General features: G+C 35.4%; 2 protein-coding genes across 13 annotated transcripts in view; one reads left to right on the top strand and one right to left on the bottom strand.

Annotated features, from left to right (window-relative positions):
* The window catches only part of LOC128165435 (uncharacterized), a 75,635-nt gene that overhangs the window by 12,232 nt on the left and 38,472 nt on the right, over positions 1 to 24,931 (bottom strand). For all 5 annotated transcript variants that reach the window (XM_052829963.1, XM_052829959.1, XM_052829961.1 and 2 more), the window contains exons 26-28: positions 3,049 to 3,168; positions 2,326 to 2,401; positions 403 to 526 (exon numbers count right to left, since the gene is read on the bottom strand). In XM_052829963.1, coding sequence (XP_052685923.1) covers positions 403 to 526; positions 2,326 to 2,401; positions 3,049 to 3,168 — 320 coding nt within the window. The remainder of the gene's footprint in view (positions 1 to 402; positions 527 to 2,325; positions 2,402 to 3,048; positions 3,169 to 24,931) is intronic.
* LOC128165438 (BTB/POZ domain-containing protein 17-like) lies at positions 4,052 to 15,418 on the top strand. Of its 8 annotated transcripts, none has more exons than XM_052829967.1 (2): positions 4,052 to 4,350; positions 12,923 to 15,418. In XM_052829967.1, the coding sequence occupies exon 2, from the start codon at positions 13,008 to 13,010 to the stop codon at positions 14,295 to 14,297; it is 1,290 nt and encodes a 429-aa protein (XP_052685927.1). In that variant the 5' UTR covers positions 4,052 to 4,350; positions 12,923 to 13,007; the 3' UTR covers positions 14,298 to 15,418. The 8 variants fall into 8 exon arrangements, with proteins under 8 accessions (XP_052685927.1, XP_052685930.1, XP_052685934.1 ...); XM_052829970.1 differs by lacking the exon at positions 4,052 to 4,350 and adding an exon at positions 7,833 to 8,374; XM_052829974.1 differs by lacking the exon at positions 4,052 to 4,350 and adding an exon at positions 9,045 to 9,218.

Genomic DNA, 24,931 nt, shown 5'->3' with positions numbered 1-24,931 from the left:
TCAAATTCTAAAATCAGACGGAAGACCTCCTCGTTGCTCGCAACGAGATCGTGTCTAGTTATTCATATAATTGGACAACTATGCCAATAACTGCATCAATGTCATCAATTTCTTTGTATTCTGCTACACAGATTACCTATCTCATTTAGCAAGTATGTGGGGTTAATAAGAAAGGTCGGGTGAGGGAGTATAAGTGGGGGTAACCCTGTGTAAATATTGAGGAAAATTACTTACTATTAACAGAGCAATTCTTATCATTGTTCATTTGTTTATATACCATTTAATTAGCTTTTATTTTATTGTTTAAAGGACCCTTCTATAGAAGTTCTCTATACATGTATTATCACCATAGTGTAAGACAGGGATTTTTATTCTTTTATTCATTTTTTTTTTTTTTTTTACCTCTCCAATCTCTCAACTCGAGCAGTTTTCTCTCCCAGAATTCCTCCTCTGTCATATTGAGGAGTGGGAAGATGCGTTCCACATAGAACTTTTCCAGCATCTTTGCTCCTTGTAAGATGGTTATCTGCAAACACAAACAACATCGAAATAAAATGAAGCTATTCAGTACAGGGGGGCTCTAATGGCTACATGTAGCACCGATAAATTGGTATTGTAACTCGTAACTTCTGACAAGTTTTACTTCGGGCTTTATCACCTCAGGTGTTTGTCTACATAACAAAGTAGGAAATCGCCTTTCATAAAGCGGCAATAAATATGTACCTCGGTCTTTCATAAAATAACGGTGTTATTCAACATGTCTTTTAAATCATAACACCGTACAGTTGCTGAAGAAAAAGGTTCTCGTTTCTTTCAGTAAGAGCTAGGGAAGCGATAACATAATTTATAGATATGGGGAAATATATGACAATAAAACATTTGTTTTTATTGGTTCAACAACTTCCATCATTCTGTCTTTTCTTATCTCTTGGTATTGAAGAGTTTGTTTATAAACCTCTCTCATTCAATCAGATATGCACTATGACCCTTGGCACTCTGACCTATCACCCTTTCAATTACATGCTGTTAAAACTCACAGCTCCATCAAGATTATATGTTTGCTTTTGTTACTGGCTTGTGTCACATATAGATAGCTGTGTCTTCTTCAATATCTGTAAACAGTCTTCAAAGCATTCCAAAGGTCTAAAGTTGTGTATTATATATCTTTCAGGCAAGGAAGAAAAATTCTTCATCCTTTGTGCATGAAATCTTACACAAGATTACAAATTAAAAAGGTTTTCCATGCACAACCCAGAAATAAAACTCCCAAACCATTTTTTTGCAATTGATTTCTATACATGATTTAACAGCTAATGCGTCATATTTTTCTGACAGATATTCCGACAGAAATAAATTTCACTGCAATTACACTTCCTAAATCTGATAACCCAAAAGTGCATGTTCTCTTTAAGTTGATATTTTCTCCCTATTTCTAATCAAGCTTAAGGAAATTGCAGTGCCTTGTAATTTTTATAGGTTTCTTACTTTGCTTTGATGGATTAGACTTTTCATATTTAGGAAGATTGTGTGGGTGCTAATTTCCTTAACCCCTGATTAAAACCCTTTTAAAAATATCACAAAAACAAGTTTCTTACTCCCAAAAATTACCATCTAGTGTAATTAGCTTTAAAGTGCGATGCAATTTGGTACTTGCAGATGAAGTATATTTTATCACAACCAAAACCACTTTGAAAAGAAAATCTGCATGAAAATGTACTAAATTGATCTTCTATGTCATACAAATTAATCACTTTTATGTCATTCCTGAGTTTCAATGATATTTACTTTCAAAGTCTCCTTAATATTCTAGCATTAACACATTTTAATATTTAAGCTATATTTTCTAACCCAGCAGACAAAAAAGAGTAATGATATTTCTTCATTTTTTTATGACCATACAGCCTTATATATGTCATTTATTTTTTATTTCATCAAACCAAAACATGCGTTATGTCCTTTACAGATTGTTTTGCACTGAATGATCAATAAACCCTTCAGTTGTTTACACAGAATGATTAAAAACAAATGACCCTAGTTCATTGCTTTCCAACTTATCAAAAAATACTTTTCATTCTCATTTTATGAGAGATCTTTGTTTTCTGTTTGTTTTCATGTTTCTCTCTCTCTCTCTCTCTCTCTCTCTCTCTCTCTCTCTCTCTCTCTCTCTCATTCCACCCACCCACATACTGTACACAATCTTAACTCTCTAACACATTGTTCTTTCAAACTGATCTCTACTTATTAAAATATTTCCCCTTTCTGTTTGAAGTCATTGTTGATTTGAAGTTATTTCCCACTGCAGACATTTTATTTCTACTCCAGTACCTTCAGTTCTCTCTCCGGCAGTTTAATCTTGTCGCTGTTGTTGGACATTAACCCGGTATTAAGCTTGGCTTCTCTCCTGATAAAAAGTCATAAACATGCATTATATCTTGCATAATTCCCAGAAAACTCAGTTATGCAACAATTTTTATGCTACCTCATCCATCAATATTAATTTTCCTACATCATATTTTGATCTGTATTTGTGTGTGGTATATGCTCTGCGAGACAGAACCAGGCAGAGAATGTCTTTTCCCCGCAAGCTTTCCAATATTTCAAACTTCTTCTTGTGACAGATAATATAGACTTTTAACTACATTTTGAGTCATTAATATCAATCAAATGCAACAGGATATCGGCAAGAATATTAAAAGTTTTCATAAAGCTATATGTTATTTTTGAAATTTTGCATATCATCAACTGTTATTCTCAATAAATTTCAGATGAAATGATGTTAGGATTAACAAAAGTCAGCGTGTAAAATGTCAGAAATTTAATTTGCTTCACATGTGATTGCATGAACACATCTCAATTCCTTTTGGGTTTTTCACCAACCCAATTCTTCATACCAATTTTCAATATAAAATCTTGAGACTGTGATCTATTTGAACAAAAAAATTAATTGAAATTTATTGAGACTCAAATATGAAATTTGGCTATTAGTGGTGGTAACCTTTGACCTGTATTTGGCCTTGACTTGTAAATGACCTTGACCTGACGACTTACTCTCTGACTTTAACCATCAAGTCTTTCTGTAGGGACTGCGTTTCTTTGAGCAGACGACTGTAGACGCCATCGGACACCAGTCCGGCAGAGAACGGTCCAAAGCATTGATCCACAAACTTCCTGAAAAACACCAAAAAAAAAAAAAATCAACTCCATTAGTTTCCTTAATGACAGGGCTTGTGGTATAATAATTTATTAGGGTGGGCAGGAAAAACAGTCTGTCTCCACACTTGAGGGTTTCCAGATATGAAGTCATATCATTTATTGATCTCATAAGAGGTAGATTTACATAACATGTCATGTTTCTTCCAGAAAATGAGATATTAAATGACATTCATCAAACAGAGTCTAGTGGTGCTGACTTGCCAGTCAAATGAGATTGTGGCTAAGTGCAGATGAGAGAGCATTGAATATAGGGAGAGTAAAATGGGGGGACACTAATGGACAAGGCCTAACTGTCTGCCAAACTTGGCGTTCATTACATAACATGGCCCCATAAATAATCAAATACTTTTTTCTGCAACTCTTTGAATAAAGTGACAAATAGGAAATAAAAGAGCCCTTAGTTCAACAGTGCCTGCCTTCTCAATATCACCTTGGGAAGAAACAAGTTGGTTGATTGTTGGTTCAATGCACCCCACCACCCCCTTTTTTTTTTAATTTTGCTAATTTGCTTCTGCTTTTTCATGATTCATTTTCAAGGACACTCCTTAGCACCGTAATCACATGACATTTCTCTGACTTCTGAAACTATAGAGATTAAAAACAAGGATAAGCATGAATTTTTTAATTTTTTTTCTTGACACACCAATAATCAATCTCCATCAACAGTTTGTATAAAATATTTCAAATACCTCATGATCTAACCCCCATAATTTAGACAAATACTGATAAGATTAGTTTTCCTTCATTTTTAAAATGACATTACGCTTGATAATTCTCTATTATTCAATCTACAACTGATAAGCCACTTGGCGTTTTTATTCTTTATTTTTTAAAAGAGGGGAAAGACGCATGATATTTTTTTATTTTGACAGTGGAGTAATGCAAACTCTGTGGTATAGCGGACTAGTGGTGGAATATTTAAATTAAGTAAACGGTGAAACTCCCACTTGTTTTATCCTAGAGCGGGAGATTAGTGCTCAGCGAATCAACACAAACATCACATTCCGCTCTCCAGTTTCTCTCCCTGCCATTTGTTTACATGGACGACCACGAGTTTTATCAGTGAAAGACTATTTTTTAAGGACCCCCCCTTTTACACTCATAATTCTTGGATTACACTTTTTTAACGCATAACAGGTAATATATGTTACGTTTTTTATCATGTTTATAACGCTGCTGAGCTTGCATTACAAGACTTCAATAGTAACTCTTTTCATTTTGACTGCTGTTTAAATATGATGGATTTAGACATCCATCTGAAGGATATTCCTTGTTCCTCAGATCTCTACACTGAAGTATTGGAAAACAAGCTTCTCCTTGTACATGATCATAAGTAAAAAGAGATTACTTTTAAGACCATAATCATATCTCCCAACAGATAAACATTCAGCCTGCATGATCTCCTCTTATTGCTGAGGGCACAAAACTTCAACAACAACAAAAAATTTCCAAACCAAAAAAAAAATTTTTGTTTAAATACTATGAGAGGGTGCATTAGGAAAACTCATTTTCTAGTGGATTTATCTTGCCGATTTTCTCTGCTGTTTGTTTAAGTTCTTAAATCGACCAAATCCTTTTTTCAAAGGAAACACCACAATAAAGACTATATCCTGGTCAGTGCGGAGCCAAGAATATTAAAGACTTGGGTCGTATTTGCAGCCCCCTCACAGAGCACCAAATCCCACACAATCGTTAGGGCAACCAATCTCTTCCAACTCCTGTAATTTCATGGAATATTGCACAGAAAATATTTTTTATTCCCCCCACTGAAAGAGCTTAGTTAGATAGGCAAAACTAACTCCTCAAATCTAGATTACCCTGCTTGATTGCAGTGGATTAGATAAAGATCTGGTGGAAAATGTTTTTCTGGGACTATTCATGGTGCATGTATATATGTGCTTCCTTTATGGTATAACAATATACTATCTTTTGATCTCAAGTTATTATTGTACAGAAGTTCTCTCTCTCTCTCTCTCTCTCTCTCTCTCTCTCTCTCTCTCTCTCTCTCTCTCTCTCTCTCTCTCTCTCAACTATACAAACTCCATATTTCAAAGTCTTGACACCAAAAGGGAGGGACACACTTGCTAAACTTGTGTTTCAAGTTCTGTCAGACTATCAGCCATTTGTCATGGAACAGAAATAACTTAACCCTATCAAACTGTAAAACCTATGTATGGGAGGGGTACATATTAGAAGCTGATAAACTTAGAAAACCCCTTCTCCATATAATTCAAAAACAAATCTAATCTTTCCCTTGACGATGGCCTTTTACAATTTTCCCTGGTAACATGGAATTTGGTGCAATCAATTACAGAGAAACAAAAGAGCTGTAGAGATTGTTTTAATCTCATAAATAAAGTGTTAGGTAACTTTCAATGCATTGAAACTTTCTTATCAAAGGAAACATGAAAAAAAACATTGCTACTGTTCATGGCCGTAAGGAAAACCCAGAGAGAACAAAGATCACCGTCTGCAGCCATAAAGTATTTAAGAGGGAAATCTTGTAAGACCTGAATACTGAACTGAAAAAAAAGCAACAACAATTGTTATTGCCCTCATAAGAGATAGCATTGTGTGTTGAGTAGAGGGAATGTTGCCATTGCCTGTCAGAAAGAGTTTCTTGAAAACCTGATGAAATCGCACCAAGCCCCACTAGAGTGAGCATAATTTCATGTCACATTTACCAACATGGAATCTTTACGAGGGCTCCAACTTCATCCATTCTGGAACCATAGGAACAGGCAATTGCAGCAAATTGTCTGGCATTCCTCTGACACAGACTGCAGGGTTGTTTGGACATCATGGCTTATGACAGTTATTGCAGCCAATTGCATATTCCTCATTACACAACAATAAAGAATGCAAGAATTTGGATTCTGTAAATGAGTAACTGAAATTGGACCCAATGTCTTTTAATCTGAACGCCACTTCAGTTCAAAATTCCATGTTGGAATAATGCTTGTAATTAATCTACTGAGCATATTCATTACAATCTAGTGGTGGTGGTGGTGGTGTAGGGGGGGGGGGGGGTAGTAGTGATGGTGGTGGTGGTGGGGGTAGGGGGTGGTAGGAGGCTTACACTGTGGGTGTGTGGGCCTAGAAATGTGTCATATGTACAACAGACAATAGGGCAACAATTTTAATGGTTATTTGTGAAGTTAAAAGCAAAGACATGTTCTCTTTCGATTGTATATCACGTTCAATCAAAAGGTTGGGTACAAAACAATATAAAATCAAGGTCCATTACAAGTCATCAATATCAAGTCTCTCTCTCTCTCCTTTTCTCTCTCTCTCTCTCTCTCTCTCTCTCTCTCTCTCTCTCTCTCTCTGGTATTGATTTTTGTTAAAAGACTCCACCACTTTACTTTTGACTTATTATTTCTATTAAATAAATAAATACTGAGCTGGAACTCCCATTGTTTGGTAAATACACCTGCCATGAAAGCATATCAATCTAATCCCAACACCAACAGAAAGAGCTTAAACTGTTATCCCACTTGACAAGGTAAATATTCTTACTATTGCAAACATAAATACTTAAATGTGATATCAATTTTCAGACAACTAGGACCAACAAACTATGATCAATAAATTTGGTCAATCTCGGGCTCATAAAAGTGCTTCCCATGATGCAGTAACGGTCAGACATCATTTGTCTACATACCAAACCCCAATATAAATATTTTTCCACACCATTCACGGAGCCACATTTAATGACCCTATATAATAAATCGCCTAAGATCGAATATTATGTTAGAAGATTAAACAAGAAAAATGGAACATGGAGACCCATAGCGTCTCTGATTATCACTTTTTTTCATTATATGGCGTCACTTCAATCCCCATGCTTTAGTGGACACTAGGCAAAAATCATCCACTAATGCTAAACAGGGTAAATCATCAGTGAAAATGCCTAACCAAGCATTATTTACAAATCAATTCATCTGGAAGGTCTGAGCAAATGTCTTGACAATGAACTCCACACAGAGTCAATATCCCTCCTCTGGGAGACGTTTTGCTTTTTTGTGCCTACCTCCAGGCCCCTTCTTATTGTCAAGAGCCCCAGAAATGACCGGCTTTCAGTAGACGAGAAAAATAGAAAGCCAAGCAAGATCTCTTTGATAGCTTCTTATTTAATCTGATCTTTTTTCTTTTTTAAAATGAGGACTTTTGGGTGGCACACTAAGAAACCCAATGAACACAGAGCTGATCTACGGAGTGATAATATGCACAGATAGCCAGCTAGTCGCTAGGGTCATTTAGTGACAATCAGCCGGAATTTTCCCCCTTTCACCTTAACTCTGATAAAAACCAGACTTAAATACTCGGGGTGGAAGCTAGCTATAATTTAAAACATATCTTTTATTCTCCATTCTTGTGAAAGAGAAAGGGTCGAAACGTACCCATTTTACGCAGGTCTTGATATCTAGCCGTTACATCAATAGAACTATTAAATCTAGTTTGTAAATTTCGCCTTCGACGCCACCGTGGGTGCCTCGTGCTTCGGCTTGTTTGCGCTCCTCACACCTTCATCCCCTTCCTGGCTCCAGGACCCAGACATACCTGTTTCACATAAGTGGGCTGACTGCTCTCTATCTCTGTCCAGGTGATAACGCTCAGATTATAATTGTGCAAGACGGAGTTCGGCTGTCTGGTCAATGCTCCGGCCTTCCTGTGATTAGTTGACAAACTTTGCTAATTTTTCTATCAGTTTGTGTTGAAAAGGGGCAGGAACATGAGACCCATAGAACTCATGACACCTCGGTGATAACAGGTCAGTCTTAGAATTTGTCCTCAATCAAACCAAGAGCAATCAAGATGGTGGACACTCTTAGATGGCATTTTTGAAATCAATCATACTAGATCTAAAAGTTTCGATATCAAAATTGAGAAAATATTTGTTTTTCTAAAACTTTGAAGAAAGACAATTTTAGTGTGAAGGTGGGGGAATAATACTGGATTTCCATAATTTGTCTCTGGGAAGTGTGTATTCATATTCATTTTCTACTGAAACAATGGTGTGTATGGAAATACAAATAAGAACATCATTATGTTCAAATTTTAAGCCCTGAAGAAGAACAATTTTACCGTGTAAAGTGGAGAGATAAAACCGATTACATGACAAGCAATTTGTTCCATCTTTTCATCTCAACTAAATCAGGTAATTTGAGGCAATTTTTCCCCATGCATGTTGTCTTTTCCTTGAAGAAAAACTTTAAAAGGACAAATGGCTCCATTAGTACAATTTGAAGAGGTCTCTAAAATTGTGTTGGATTTGTGCAAAGTCATATTAAGCTTTTATTATTTAATGACTTGGTAACCTAAGTCGCAGTCTAAATGCAGTCTAATGAAATGCGTAATTCTAATGACAAATGGTTGTCAAGTTTTGACAGAGCCATATCGTCTTACAACCAAAGGGGGGTATTGCATTGTTTATCAATAAGCATTAAGGCACCACTTTTTATTTAAAGAAGGGTGGTGATGAGTAAAATCAAAGTCTAGAACACAAATTAAATCGACCATTACTGAAATTTTAACTTGGGTTTATGATTTTCCCCGAGCCTTTGATGATACTGCGCGTTTATAATCTGTTAATGTTCAGAACATTCTATTCAGTGGAGACATTCCGATCACTGAATGCCTAAAAAACAATACTGAAATCTCACAGCCCGCTGATTAAAAGAAATATTTGTACGATATATTCCACACAATACCACTGGGAGCCATTGTGCACTTTAAAAATAAAAAATACATGAAAATATGTATAGACAGAAATATGCGTTGGGGAGGATAAAGAAAATAACAAAACCAAAACATTCTGCACTGTTCTATTGAATATTGTGGATAACGTGCCCATTTTTTTTTTTCACCGAATATAACGTGTATAACAGTATTTGGCAAAAGCTGACCCTAATCAGACTGATTTTTTTAACCGTAAGCATTAAAACGGAGACATAATTCTGTTGGCATGCATGGCTGCCTCGATCCACAATAACCTCCTAGGGGTAAGCCGCAAGAGAAATTATGAAGAAATATGACAGGCCAACTCGTATTACTTTGATGAGATTGGGTTATTGACAGGCACTGTAAGGTTAGGAGGGGTGAAATAGTGAGAAACCATTTAATTCACTGGGGTTTATCTTGTGTGTTGTTCAAAAACAAACCCTGGCTCCTGTTACGCAGGTACACTCGAGATATTTATTGTGAAAATGGACTTTTAACAAATAACAGCTTTTACAAGGTTAGTAGAACAGATTAATATTTCCTCTCGTGTGTCAGAGTCTCTGTTATGAAATTATTTTTTTTTTTATCTATTTGATAAATTCATCATATTCAAATAGATTACCCATTTATGATAGATGATTATAACTTTGTACGGGACCATGACACATGCCATATTATTTTTTTTTTTTTTTGGTCTTAAAGAAAAAATTTGATCGAGGCATTACCGCTTGATGAATGAGGACTGAAATATTCAGTTCTTAATTGCCTGGGAAGAACAAAAACCCCATTTTCTCTGGATTTAACAGCCCCATTTCAAGGTTTTCATATCACCGTCAAAGTGATTATGCTAGTAAAGAGAAAATTACAACACCCCCAAAGAAACTTGAAAATATCAACACTTGGTAGCTTCAAAAGAACCTGTAGTATTTTCTCAGCTAATTCATCTGTTTAATATTTTTGTTCACCTGTTCAGCTAATATTTCACAATAAATTGACCATATTTTTGTCTCTCATTCACCTCTCAAATAATTCTCAGGAGGCAAGGTGCCCCTTTTACACATGCACGCACAGAGCAATCTAGAATTAAGAAATCGCCTGAGTACACAACTTATATTTCATAATTCGCACGAGGACATGCTTGACATTTTCTGTGCCATTTTTCTTCCTGATATAATTTCTTGAGAATTCCAATCTTGATATCTCGAGATGGATCTCGAGACGTACTCATCTGAGTACAACTAGAGGTCTGATCCTTAGATTAGGAGCCGGAGCCAGCGTCCATTAGGATACTTATGGGTGGTATTCTGGTTTTTTGTTTCACAGAGCCAATTTTTATTGAATCTCCACTGGCAGATGTGAGTTGTTAATATTATCAGAGGGATTATTATATACAACCATTGCAGACTTCCGGACTCTGTGAAGTAGAGACATGAATGGCTCTCGAGGACTTTGCCTGTTTACTCTCTCTCTCTCTCTCTCTCTCTCTCTCTCTCTCTCTCTCTCTCTCTCTCTCTCTCTCTCTCTCAACAAGAGTAAAACAACTGTCTGTTACACATGCTTGTAAATTACACTTTATTAAATGCAACTGCTCAATTCTCTTTACCCCCTTTATACACAGCCGTTGTAAATCATTGCATTTTAACTGCAGATGCAACAGTTTAGGCCAATAAATCAAGAGCTATTTGGCCATAATTGCTACACCCTGCACCCCCAATGTCTGTGCTGAAGATTCCCCTAGCCATTCAAACTCTGTCTAGAGCCTATAAAATGACATATTTATTGTCCCCTCTCATCCCAAAAGGAGAAGCTGCAATTACAAATGTTGATGAATCCAACTAATTAACATGTCTTACAAGTTTAAATGTGCATAGTTTTGTCTTGAAGACAATGCCAGTTCCTCTACTGCCTGAGGGCCCCTTGATAAGTTAGTACACCATTGACAAGTAGGAATGGGAATAAATAATATTGCGTTACGCCACACGTCCGATCTCACTAATTGATTCGAGACAATGTTTTACCACATATCCATTTCCCTTCAGGATAAATGTTCTGTGTAGAAATCTAATTACATTAGTTATTACTTAGTTGAATTTATTTGGAAACACACACACATAATTCATACCCTCACAGCCCCACTACAAAGGAAAGAGGTGTGGGGACTAGGAGACCGTCAGTTAACTCAGGAGATATTTCTGTCGAGTTGACCCCTGGGTCATTGGGTTCAGCCAATCACAGGTAATGGTGACTTAATCATATATCACTTCTATGTTCATCAGGCTTTATTTAATATTTTTGCTCTATGATACAAACACAGTAGGATATTTTATCCATAGGACTGGAAATTCAATTTACCATACTTAGGTTTGACAAGATGGTTCAAGGTAATGATTTGTTTTTTGAATCAAAATCTTATTTAAAAAAAAAATATTGATAAAAAGGGAAAATTTTTAAAAGCTAGAAAAAAGAATTTAATTTTTTTAATCAAAAAGTGTTATTGAATGTTGATAGTAACTCTTTTATCTTTCTCTGAATAAAATTTAATACAAACAGGTTGTTTCAATTTCTCATGCCTGACATCAAATTGCAATTTCTTTTTAATTTGTCATTATCGATGAAAGCCTTTTCTCAATGTGTCTTCCCCATGAGACACGAGTTGACAATCCCCTGCATATTTCATGCTTAATTGGAAACCGAGAAGAAGTCTAGTCAACATTAAGACAATTGCATCATTGATTATGTTCATGGTGAAATTTACTGAACATCTGACAGTATAATTTCTCTCTCAATCTAGATTTTTCTGACAGGATTTTGCCAAAGAAAATGCATTTTTCTCTGACTTGTCAGATTTTCACAATTTTGTCGATGACAATTACTTTCTAAAGTGCTGAAAGGGTCACACAAGAATGATTGGAAATATTTTTTCTAAATTGAATTCTCCTGCAAATTTTACACACTGCAAACATTTTTTTTTAAATTGGGGTCTTCAGAAGTTATCACAAAAAAGTGGAAAATATTAGGTCTTGGGATTCATATTTCCAGAGTTTTCTAAGCCCTAGTTATATTTCAGGTCTGTGTAAATAGACAAAGATCACATTCTATTCAAAAGTGCAGCACCCATCAACTAATAAGAGAACCTATTTTTTTTTCCCCTTGTCAGAGGTGCCGAAAAAGAAGATATTATTTTTCTTGGACAGGTTCCTGCAATTCAGGTGTTTTATCTCCCTCTCTTTTTTCGTAAGGACAGAAATGTTGATGGGGGCTTTTTCCCTTGGCTGTTATTGTATATAGCCCTGTGATTGTTTTGTAGGCAGCCAAGTGTTGATGCAATACTGATTAGGAGTGAGTTGAAACAGTGATCAGTCATGACAGCTCGATAGAGAGAAAGAGCGAGAGAAAAAGCCTCCGAATTTGGGAGAAGGGGTTCCTCCGAAAGAATGTCACGACTGCATGTTAAAGGCTCTAGATAAATCTCCTCAAGTGGCTCTGTATAACAAGGGATTTCATCTGTCATCAGCTGATCCCCGATGATTATTGTTCAGAAAACACAAGGGCATGCAAAATGTCAAACACTACCCCAAGTTCCCTTTAAACTGCTTTTCACAATTACATTAGAACATGGCTTCCACACCCACTGTTTCAATTTTTTTTCTCCATTTGTGCCTGGCAGGAGTTAATTTTCATTAAATATTTAAATCAGATAGCCCCATTGGCAGCAGTGCTATTTATATTGCGAGGCTGGCTTTATAAGACACGGTAGTTTATAAACCTGTCCATACAAACCCAGGTAGATCTCCCTGCAAAACGCTGTCCGTCTGATTAAATGCATTTGTTCCATTCACCCGACACATGCTCAATTAAGGTGGCACTACATCTTCATTATTCTCCATTGATTTCATCAGGGCCTGGTATTTCTAAAGACTCTTGAGCTCTGATGTGACTCAGGTTTTTCCTTCAGATTATTAATGGTCTGTTAATCTCTTTACAGGTGACAACTCAATCAACAAGCAGCAGCCCTGGCCCATCATCACACGAGACCAGCTCAGGATGAGCTAAGATGTCGCATCAAAAGGATGAAGCGATTCAGCCCCAGCGGTCAACACTACCCTGACCCCTCCATGCCTCCGGAAAATGCCCCCGAGGTCACAGAGGGTCAGCCCCTGACCACTGAAAGCAAGAAAGTCAAGACCAACCAGTCCTTTGAGTCTCTGTTTGACAGTGAATCTCTTTGCGATGTGATTCTTAGTGTGAACGATGGACAGTTTGTTTTCAGGGGACATAAGATGATTCTGGGATTAAAAAGCGAGATTCTGGCAACCATGTTGAATGAGCTGCATTCGAGCGAGACCCAGTCTCGTCCAGTTTTGAGTCTGAAGGAAGCACCCGAGTGCAGCATGGTGTTCAGCCGATTTCTGTACTTCATTTACAGTGGGGCCGTGTGGCTTCACAGGGACTATGTCCTTCCCCTACATAGCCTGGCCGAAAAGTACCAAGTCAAACCCCTGATTCAACACTGTCACAGCTACATCAGTCAAATTCTCTTTAATATGATCGATATCAGTGATGGATGTAGGGGATTTTCTTTAGACATCATTTGTGACATTTATGAAGGAAACCTGTATTCTGATGAAATTTGTGATCTCTGTTATAAAGTGCTTTGTGCCAAATTCCGAGACTTGAGTACTTCTGAAAGATGGCCTCTGTGCAGTTGGCACTTAGTTAGCGACTTGCTGAAATGTGATGACTGCAACGCTGAGGAGAATGTGATATTGACATCCGCAACCGAATGGATGAAAAAGAATCAGCTTGCAGACAAAAATCTCATTGAGGATATTCTAGTCAATATTCGTTACCCATTATTACACCGAAAAGTCCTGTATCACTTGCAAAAAAATGGTGTCTTCAAAAACTTTCCCCAAGTGCAAGAACTCGTAGAGAATGCTGTGCGCTATCACTGTTTCAAGGACGTCCCAGAGGCGAGAGACGACTTTGTGGGAATTCAGTTCACCAAAAGAACTATCTATCGCACCCGGCCGAACAGTGCAGAAAACAACCGCATGAACTCACCAGAAACTCTGTCCAGTTCAAGTCAGAACTTGAGTCGCAGTGTTCAAAGTCAGACTCACTGTTCGCCAGCAGTATTCATTCAAAATCCCCAACCTCCCCCTGTAGTGGAGAGTCAGATCTACAGCAACCTTATACAGGAGAGCCCTGAATATCTCCGTCTGAGGGAGGTAGTTCCGGCCCCTCCCTCCCCACCCATGCAACCAACTGTCTCACCCATACCCCAATTGTACAATGTGTCGTCTGCTGCAAACTACGTTCAAAATGCCAGTGTTCAAACAGGGGATCGGTCTTCCTGATAGATTTGAGAAAGAAGAGTGTTTCTAATCTGGACTAAACATTAGTTTTTCCCAATCTTCTTGATGACAGTGCTATTTGCATTTCTTCTCCATTATAATATATCTCTGTCAAAAAAGTGCTTGTAACACTGAGTGAAGTTTTGTCAAATACCGTCATATATTTTGAGCTTTTATTCCTGTAAAATTTTTCTTACCAGTACTTTAAATTACCTCAAACATTAAATCTAAATACAAAATCAAAAACCCATAATTTCATTGCTTCTATAATAAAAAAAGTCATGGCTGCAAATTGTGTGAATACCTGAGGACAGCATAATCTTGTTTAACTATTTTTCCAATCTTTTCAGAGATCAAACATGAAATTCACTACTGATACAAGTTTTATTTAATAGCCATTCTGAAAAAACTAGGTGTTCATGGTTCACCTAATCATATTAGTGCACTTAATTTGGAATTAAATTGAGTGAAACTTGAGTTGGGAGAAAATCCCAATGTTCACATACCAACAAATCTGGAAAATCTAGCTATGTACCTTTGCTTTGATGATCCTTTAGAAGATAGGATCTGGGGACCTTATGTAAAGCGAGCTTTTTCTGCAGACTTGACTAGCAGGGTAAATTAAAGGCAATTTGTCTCCTCCTTTCATCCCTACTGCGCCGTTTTGCAGAAACCTTTTGCTAACTAGCAATTAAGCTTTTTTTTTTCATCCTGCCAGAGCATTTTTAAATAATTCAATTTAGCATATTTGAAGGAATATCAAATATGTCTGGAAATAAAAAAAACCCAGTTGCAAGAAACTTTTGTTAAAGTTAACAAAAAAAATTCAAAGAAGCTTTACACCGTTTTCGATCTTATTCAAAAAATGAAAATTGACAAAATTAAAAATTACACTTTGTTTTGACTTTGGCGATAAGTCATGCAATGAATTCTGTTGTAATTGTTATTTCCGTACATCATGTACTGGCAATTACAAACAATTTACATATAGTGTGCCCTCAATCTGCAACAAGTTTTGTAAAAACATGGGGCATTTTTTGCTCAATATTGATAGATGTCTAATGTCTTCTGCTTCTGTTGTTTTCATCATTAAATGTATGAGAAGTAAAAATGTTTGTTCTACGTCTTCTGTTTTTTTTTCTCTTTGCTATCAGAGACAAAAACATTTCGCCTGTGGACTGATAAAGTCATCGAGTATGTGGCATTTTCCACAAAAACTTTCTCGATAGAGTTGTGTTCATATACCTGATAGGAACATAAATACTGATCTATCAAGTTGTTCCACAAAACTGTTCAAAGGACAAAAGCATAATCAAGCTATCGTTAGTTCAGCTCAGGCATGTGCTACCAGATAACTCTCTACGTTTTCAAGTACGTGAAAATTATGTTGTTATGATCATGCTGTGATCTACCTTTGAATAAAAAAAAGGAGCATGATTTTTTTTTTTTGGAAAAATGTGGTTTGTTCTTAACAAGCCAGACAAAAAGAGTCAGGGTATGGATGTCAATTTGGTGGTTTCTCTTGGGAATTCTTTTTTCTTCTTCTTTTTAAAATTTTTATGTCGAATTTTGATCTGCCGAAATATGTCAGATACAAACCACAGATTAGTTCTGCCCAACGCCTTGCCTTAAAGAAAAAAAAAAATCACGATACTTGCAAAAAAGTATGCAATACTCGTATAACCCATTCTATAAAATGCCTAAGGCACAAACCTCTTTTTCTTTTCTTTTTTTCTTTTTAGCATCAACAATCTGCAGATGGTAATATAATTTACAAAGTTTTGAGTATGTCACATACTATATAAATAGTATATTAAATGAAAAGTTGAATTAAATTTCGAACTTCTATATATTATGTACTTATCAAAAACATAGTGAGTTCCAATTCTTCACCGTTAGAATATTTTGGATAAAAATGTTCCATGAAGCTGACATAACCAAAATAACTCCAAATGATTGACTTGTTTGTAAATAAGAGCATTTTTCTAAACAAAACATTATACCCTTGAAGATGGATGCATATAAATCTGTCGGCACAACAAGTTATGTAAAGAGCTCCCCACTTTTCATAATTCATAGGGAAAAATGTTTCAGCTTTGTTAAATATATTACTCAAGAACATATGATAAATTAAGGTTTGTAAACAGCGCCTTAGTTTTGCCAAATATTACTTTAATGTATTCCTTAAGACGCCTCATTTGTTTTGGGTTTTTTCTTAAACAACCACAAATAAGATATGCACACCAACAAACACTTCATTTTGAGGCATTTTCCAGAAGACAAGAGATTCATACAGATAATTTTTTATTAGTAATTTTTAAACTCCATGATTAGACAACGAGATGCCAATCTTACAGACAACCTTTATCCACTAGTTCTTTTTTTTGCATATGATCAGATCATCAGATCATGAACATCTTAAAGGTTATTCTCATAATAAAAAAAAATCCTTAATAATTCATATTCCTTAGCCGAGAGAGAGAAAAAATGGTGCCAAACTTATAACCAGAGGCAGATTTTTTGATTTGTAATGCTGATAAAAATTCCTCCGCCTTTATCTATGAAATATTAATTTATCAATCAAATAAATGTGTCTTCACCAGGGACCAGACTTGTGATGACAGGTCGGATGGAGACTAAATAATACTATACAAGTACCGCCAAATTGCACACACAAACATATATATACAGAAATCTCTGTTGACAGTAATTTACTCCAAGCTATCAGATTATGATTTTCTTCTGTTTCGCCTGGATCTAGTAGCTTTAAATCGGTCTACGAGCCGTGAATAGACTGTGTTCATTTCAACAGACTGGGCATTTACTGAGGGCCCAACGCTGGCGTCAGACACTAACAATTAATCCCCACTTAAAGAACTAAAGCGTAGATAAAATGTCTTCTTTCCTATTATGTACCATTTCGAAGTGGAATTTTATCAAGATCATTAAATAATTTTCAATATTTTTTATTCTTTCGTTCCTTTATTTGCATAATCACTGAAATCATTATCTTGGCACAATGATAAATTTCCATAATTGTCAAACATTGAAAAGAAGTCAGACCTGTAGCATATATACCATCAATACTTAAAAAAATCTTGTTCTTTGTGTTAAATCAAATTGAAAGCAGTATTTCCCATTAGGCAAAGGGAATTAATGTTTTTGAACCATTATTCAAAAGATTATTACACTTATTGTCATATTTCTAAATTTCATTATTATATATCTCTGAGGGAGAAAAGGGAGGTTGAAAGACTTATAAATAAACTTATTACATGTATCTTCTTAAAATAATTATCTAAAAATGACAAAGAAAATCAATTCTACTAAACTCTCTCTCTCTCTCTCTCTCTCTCTCTCTCTCTCTCAATATCTGCTTGGGAATTTCTTCACATGCCCAGTCCTTAGGCTCTCATTAGAGGTCAAGCCGTCAAATGAATTATCAGAGATTGATCATAGTAATGATGAAAAAAAGATGATACGAGTGACAATTTACATCCCCAAAATTATTTACTCTGCAGAGTTGCTAGCTGTGTAAATCAATAAGACGGCACTTGATTGAGGGGAGATTGCAGAGAGAGAAAAAAGAGTCGAGAAGTGAACTCTCGTGTCTTAGTCTCCTACAGTTCATGACAAAAATACAGAGGAGAAGGTTTGTTTTATCGTGTTGTAAACTCTGTCTTGCGCTGGGTGGTGGGCCCAGGAAGATGGCATAATCACTGCACACTCAGATATGTTAAACAAACTCTCCGACAACCCAGCTATTTCATAAACAAACATGTCCACAACTACTTTTCTATTCAGGAGAGGTTTGCAGGTAATTCTTCCAAGGCTGGCTTTTTAATAGTACATCATACTGCACTTAATCTCAATGATGGATGTGCCGGACCCCTTTGATTGACCCGTTTTCGTCATTAATTCGGGGTAATTGATAAAATTGCCCCGTGCAAACTGAGACAGGGTACAGACTGGAAGTCAGGCGAGGTTCAAATCTTTTTTTAATACAATGTAACGACAAAACTTGGCGATTTTTTTGATATTTTTTTTCCTTCAGTTTGAGAAATTTCCTTGCCGCAATACTATACCCTTCCACAAAAGCTTGATTGCTCCCAATCTACATAGTTAAGGGGGCGATTTAAGTCAATATATGGCCAATAATATCCAATACTATCATTTAACACTGAGACAGATTGTCTGCATGGTACTCAGCTATAGGGCTATAATATCCACACTGAATACCTATTGTGATTGAATATATTACCATATTGTTGAGGATCAAACAATTTTACAATCAATTCATACTTAACTGAAATGGACAATCATTGTTCATTCCATAATATCAACTACACCCCTAAGCAAACATAAAATCCCCTCCTAATTTCTCAGCAAAGAACACTAGTTTCCAAATATCTGCAGATAACATCTTAAATTTCTACAGCAATCATTTTTCTCTCTCCATCATTCAGACAAAAAAAAAAACCAAATTCAAATAACCTTAAACTATGCATATATCATCTTACAAATCAATCATTTCATCTTTAGGGGGGAAAAAAAGATATTTGGGAGAAAAAAAAAACCTGGAAAATTTACGAAACTTCACAGTAATTCTGGCATATTTTCAATACTTTCCATTGATGATTTACACATGAAATGTGTTAAGCTATACACAGTGGGCCAATCTTGAGTCCAATTTGTTGTATCATATGTGTATACAATCTTAAAGATCCTCCATCTGGTCTGTTGAGAATGAGGAGGCATGAAAAATTTATGTGGAAAAACAAATTCTCTCTCCCTCTCTTTTCTCCTTTCTCACTCTCTCTCTCATTCATACAATAACTTTTAATTTTGACTAAATTTTAATTAAACAAAATGACTGTTTTATATAACACACTGGTATCAACCAAAAACAAAATCAAATTCAACCATTAAAAAAACCTCTTAATCACTGAAAGGTTCAAGGCTTTCTATTTATCATGTATTTATGCCCCAAAAATCCTCTACTTGACTTTATAATTGGTTAAATTTGTCCAGAGTTTTCAAATAAAATTAATTGATTACTGCATGACTATTTCTGTCTCTCTCGGAGCATGTGGCACGTAGCATCTGCAGAGCAGAGACTAATTTCTTGATCCGGATGGCTCCATGAGAAATTAGAAATTCAACCCCGTGCATCCTTCTTTTCAAATTTCCATATCATTTTTGTTGGCATCTGATAGTTATCTCAACCAGATTATATGCAGGTATATTAAGTGTACTTTGTTATTCCCCTTATCCCGCTGTCTCCAGTAATTACCACTTGCAGGCCTTCATGATCTTGCGCCTTTTACGTACTGGCTCTGAATTTCCATGAATGAAACGTACTTGTAAAACATTTTTCCTTTAAAAAAATAAAAAATAAAATGACACAAGAATGTTTCATATCTTTTCAATCTAACCTTGGGTAGCCGTAAATACACTTATTTCTTGCCATTCAAACTCTTTTTTACATTTTCAGATGACTAACATTGTAAACATCACACCCAAATAGCATTTCTCTGTTCAGCCAAAGTTATCAAGCAGACTCGGACAAAGAGCTTGTATTGACAGCGAACATTGGGGATGTTCATTTTGAGTCAATATTTGACAAATGAGAATATTTGGGTTATACCTTGCCCTACATCACAGATTTCCGTCTTGGGGATTGATAACGTAAAGAAATCGCATGTTAACTATAGCGATGAACGAGAAAGCAGATTTGGGGAACCAGTAAACGGAAACCAGCAATTCATATTTCAGCGCCAGCAATATCATCTTATTATGTTATCAGATAGACAGCCATACAAAAAAACCTTTGCAAGACACAGTCCTCTTATTAAATACAAAATGACACTGGGAAAATTTTGGTTATCTTTGACAGTTTCTGTAAGAGCTAATCTCAGACTACAGATTCAGAGAGAGCTATTTTTTTCCTTTTCTGAATTCTAATGAGAAATGTCATCCATTTGTATGTACAAAATAGACAGAGATGACGGATAAATGTACGGCATTAATTTTATTTCATCTATTTTACAATCCATTTCAGTTCACGGATAAGTCAATAGACTGCTTATTTCATTAAATTCAAGAGATGTAATAAAAAAAAAAACCAGCTAGCAAGATAACACAGGAACATGAAATGTACTTCAATAAAAAGTTTTTAAATATTTTTCTCAGCCATAGTCCATCATTTTACTACATGTCTGCATGTCATGTGACAGGTTGAATTCGAGACGAATTCAGTGTGCCTGGTTGTCTTCAATTTTTTAGGACCCTTGATAGAATCTAATGAGCTTTTTCCATGCTTACTGTCATTTCGAGCAATGGTTTTCATTTCCTGCAACAACTCTTTCCGTAGCCCTAAGCTACTACTAGAAACCTTGCTGTCGCCATCTTACAAGATTTGTACATGAAACTCAGGTAAACACGATCAATAAATATGTAAATTCTAGGTGTAAGATCGACAATTATTTTTTTTTCTGGTGGGGGTAAAAAGTTCATGAACTCTCATTTGCTCTTCCTATCGGCAATGGAATCAAGAAAGAGAAAAAATATGGTTGATTTACCATCTTTCTGTTACTGCCTAAAGACAAGAGAAAAACACGGAACACATTCAAATAATGAAAAATCTTTTCATGTTTGAAACTTTTAGTATGATAAATGAAATGACCTTTATATTTCAAGGTCAAGCAGACCCCAAGTGGCCATTATTCAAAATTTATTAAATTTACATTTCCTCCACTTTTTTAAATTAAATAATCAACAAATCTATCATTGAGAACTTAAACTTCAATATGAAATGCATTCAACATTTTGAAATCAAATTTGTATGATCACTTGAGACAAGCTCTCAGAATATTACAGCTCAACGCATTCCTTAGTTGTCAATTTTTCTCTTCAGAAATTTTTCAAATTCTAAAAACTAAAAATTGAGAAAGACAATTATTCTCAGTTCTACATTAACTTCCCAACTTCTTCCAATTGTTTGCTCTAGCTGCTTTAATAGCCTTCTGTGTTTCAATTCTGAGAACTGGCCAAATACACCTTTATTCCATAAACTGTGAGTCGAAAAAGTCTGATTTATTTTGACGTCTGGTACTCAGAAAGCAGTGAACTGTACTCTTTTATTTCCTGTAGCCTGCCAATACATGAAACGAGAAAAAAAGATGAATTTTCTTTCGCCTTTCTGTGAGTAATGACTATGTCCATCACCTATTTCTAGACTTCAGACCTACGAAGGAGTAATGTTACTGAAATATTGGTATATTATCTCATGAATCACAGAAATATTGCAGTCTGCAAAACTCAAGGACTCTAAGGAACATGATAGTGTCCTTCCACAAATTCATTTAAAAATTAAATTTGTTAATAGTCATAACAACAAATTTAATTTTTAAATGAATTTGTGGAAGGACAATAGCATGAAAGTAACTCTTTTACTCTTTTTTTTTTTTTTTTTGCTGCCCCCCCCCCCCCCATCCCAACCTCAAATTTTGTTGATGCTACAAGTATCTGCCAGTCAAAATAAGCATTTCTGAATGAAATTAATAACTTTGAAAAACCAGTGTGAAAGCTTTCATATTTCAAATGAAAATGAGATATTGGGGTTATCATGTGAAAGTTGAGACATTTTTTTTTCTACTTGTAGCTCAAACTAACAAAACAAGCACTTGCTTCTTTATCTTTTATCAAACAAATGAAATAATGAAAATATTTTTCTTTTTACATCAGTGGAGTATTTCCTTTCTTTCAAAAAAGCAGAAATTTGGGCTGCTTTATTATTTTTCTGTAAATCTAGCATTCGTAACAACAGAGCTATCTTTATCTCTTGTTGTTTCTATCCAGTAGGTGATCAAAGCTGACTAGTATATTTTCATAGACACAAAATAATAAAAATATAATTCACTCTGATGACAAATATTACGCAATAAGCTACCATTTAACAAGTCAATCTCTATTTCTTTTATTTGTGCAAGAATACAAAAAAAGAAAGTGTCTTTCTTTTTTATTTTTGGCTGAGGCAGATTTTTCTCTCATTCCGATGGAAAAGGTTTCTATATGTTCCAGTTCATCTGAACTGATATCAGGCAGAAAGGTGTTCATGGAAACGTTTTGATGAAAACTGCCAGACCAAGAAAGCTATGAAAATAACACATCAGTATCATCAGCAGGAAAAATACTTCACCACCTAGACCTAATTTATCTCTCCATTCTTATCCACCACTATATCTTATTGTCTCCTTTTTTTTTTTTTTTGCTTTCCAAAAATTTGCATTATAATTACTTGTAACCATTTTCTCTTTATCTGGTCCTTAATTTTGTCAAATAAATCAAAAAATCATCACCGATTTGACAGTTTATTCAATAATTTTTTGTGTTACCTTCCTAAAAATTTTTTTACCTTCAATTTTTAGCAACATTAGTGCCTTTCATTTGAATCTATTTAAACCTTAAATCTTCTCTTTGTCTTCACTTATTTTTAAACCTGAGACAAAGCACAACATTCAAAACCAGATACCAACCTTCATTTAAAAAAAAAAAAAATGAATTTGGTAAATTTATGATCAGCATTGGGCGATAAATAAATGCTCTCCTCTTGTTAAGCTGAGCCAAAAACATTCCAAAAACTTCCAAGAAATACATTATCCGGAATTGCAAAAAAGATGACTATGTTAATGTTTTCTACATAATCTTATTGAATGTATATGGGCCAAAAATTACAATATATGAAGACATCTTCCTAATGATTTATTTATGTAGTGGGTCTCTGCACAGTTCATTAATTCTGCTTGCATCTTACGATCTACCTACTGAACACCATGTTGTATAATGAAAACTTTGATAATCCTAAAAAAAAAAAAAAAAAATGGCAATGGACGAAAAAACATATTTTCAATGGATTTCTAAAATAATTAAGTTGTCCTCTTGGTAGAGAGAGAGAGAGAGAGAGATCCTTAAAATGTTATTGGGTCTGTTAAAAGAATAAGAAACTGATGTCTCAGTGAATTTTGAGATGATATAAATAAATCCTGGTAGATTAAGATCTACAGTATATTGACTCCAACAGCTAAATGAATGAGGGGAAACCAGGCTTAAGGGAAGATTGAACACTCCATAAAAAGCGCTCCACAGCTAATGACCAAATCAAATTATAGGGTATTATTCCTGAGATAATTGAAATAATAGAGCATGATATAGATCTAATGCATGTAAAAGCTTTCCTCTTTACAACCTTAGCTGTGGTAAATGGCTGTTATGCCAAGACCATCATCTGGGAATTAAGGGTCGGCTATATCAATATCTCACACACAGTTTAACTCTCTCGGAAAGTCCAAATCGAGTTCAGAAAGTCTGGACCCAGGTGCCTGACCGTTCAATTTAGGAGAGAGTGTAGATGTTTCCAGGTTCAAAAGATCTAACTGGAATCAGACCATATGAACTCCCTGATGGACCTTTCATCAACAAATATACTGTAATTCAATTCTCAAATGAACTTCTGGACTTCCTTAGTTCTGATTCAGACAACAAATTGAATTTTTCAAATATCCATGTAAACCAATTCATGCATCTCCATGCTCAGTTTCAGAATAGGATTTTTATACTCAAATCAATCTGATTAGTGGCATGACATCCGCTTTTTGTTTTGCCTCGGACTAGAATGTCACGACGTCATTGGATGAAACGCGTCACGTGGCTGCCTTACAAATTTCTTTAAAAGGCAAGCGTCAAAATTTATTGCGCAACATGGCGGACGTAACGTTATTTGAACTGATTTTCTACACAAACGTTTGTTTACATATCAAACTTTAGGTCCTCGACAAAACAAAACACTTATTAGGTTTGTTACTGACTGTTTAAAGAAATTTGTGGGGTCGGTAAAGTCCATAGAAGGCTCGGCTCCGCCTCGCCTTCTATGGACTTTACCGACCCCACAAATTTCTTTAAACAGTCAGTAACAAACCTAATAAGTAATAATACATAGTTCTGATTGTTGGTTTTCCAACCAAAAAAAAATTTGCTTTATCAAATAACTTTCCAAATATAGGTTTAATGAAATAAGCTCGGTGTTTGTAAAGCTATTATTCCGATGAGTAATTATGGTCATTTACCGTTTTGTCGTTTGATGTTCACATGCATAAAAATGACCATGATCTTGTGATCTTTGCAAAACCCTTCTGTTCCTTTTTGATGCATAGAGAACAGTGCAGTGGATTTTGTATCAATAATGAACACAGAGACAGCTACTAAGCAGGCAACAATGTTTATTTTGATGCAACTTGGTGTTTGATGCCAGATAAAATGTTAGAACACAGCAGCTGTTGAATTCAACATGGTAAAAAGTCTTATCCTAAATCTTGATCAGCATATTCTGAAGTTCTTTTTAACCTAATCAACATCATTTCCTTTCTTAAGTCTGCTTGTAAATCAGTGCATTTGCCCCCTTGGTTCTAGAAAAAAAAAAATCTGTATAAAAACTTAAAAGAGTGGGTTTATTTTTATTTTTTTTTTGAAAATTTCACAAGCGCTAGAAGTCTCCTGATGATATAAAGAGATAGGTGAAATAGCTTGATTGAAAAATAAATGTGTGATAAATAGATAGAATGACGAGAAAGTAGCCTGAT

The sequence above is a fragment of the Crassostrea angulata genome, chromosome 10 (genome assembly GCF_025612915.1).
Source record: "Crassostrea angulata isolate pt1a10 chromosome 10, ASM2561291v2, whole genome shotgun sequence".
NCBI lineage: Eukaryota > Metazoa > Mollusca > Bivalvia > Ostreida > Ostreidae > Magallana > Magallana angulata.
Note: the sequence above shows the minus strand (reverse complement) of the source record. Positions and strands in the feature narration are given on the sequence as shown.

Excerpts from the sequence above, each read along its gene's own strand:
- LOC128165438 (XM_052829967.1), top strand. The coding sequence starts at position 13,008 with ATGAAGCGATTCAGCCCCAGCGGTCAACACTACCCTGACCCCTCCATG.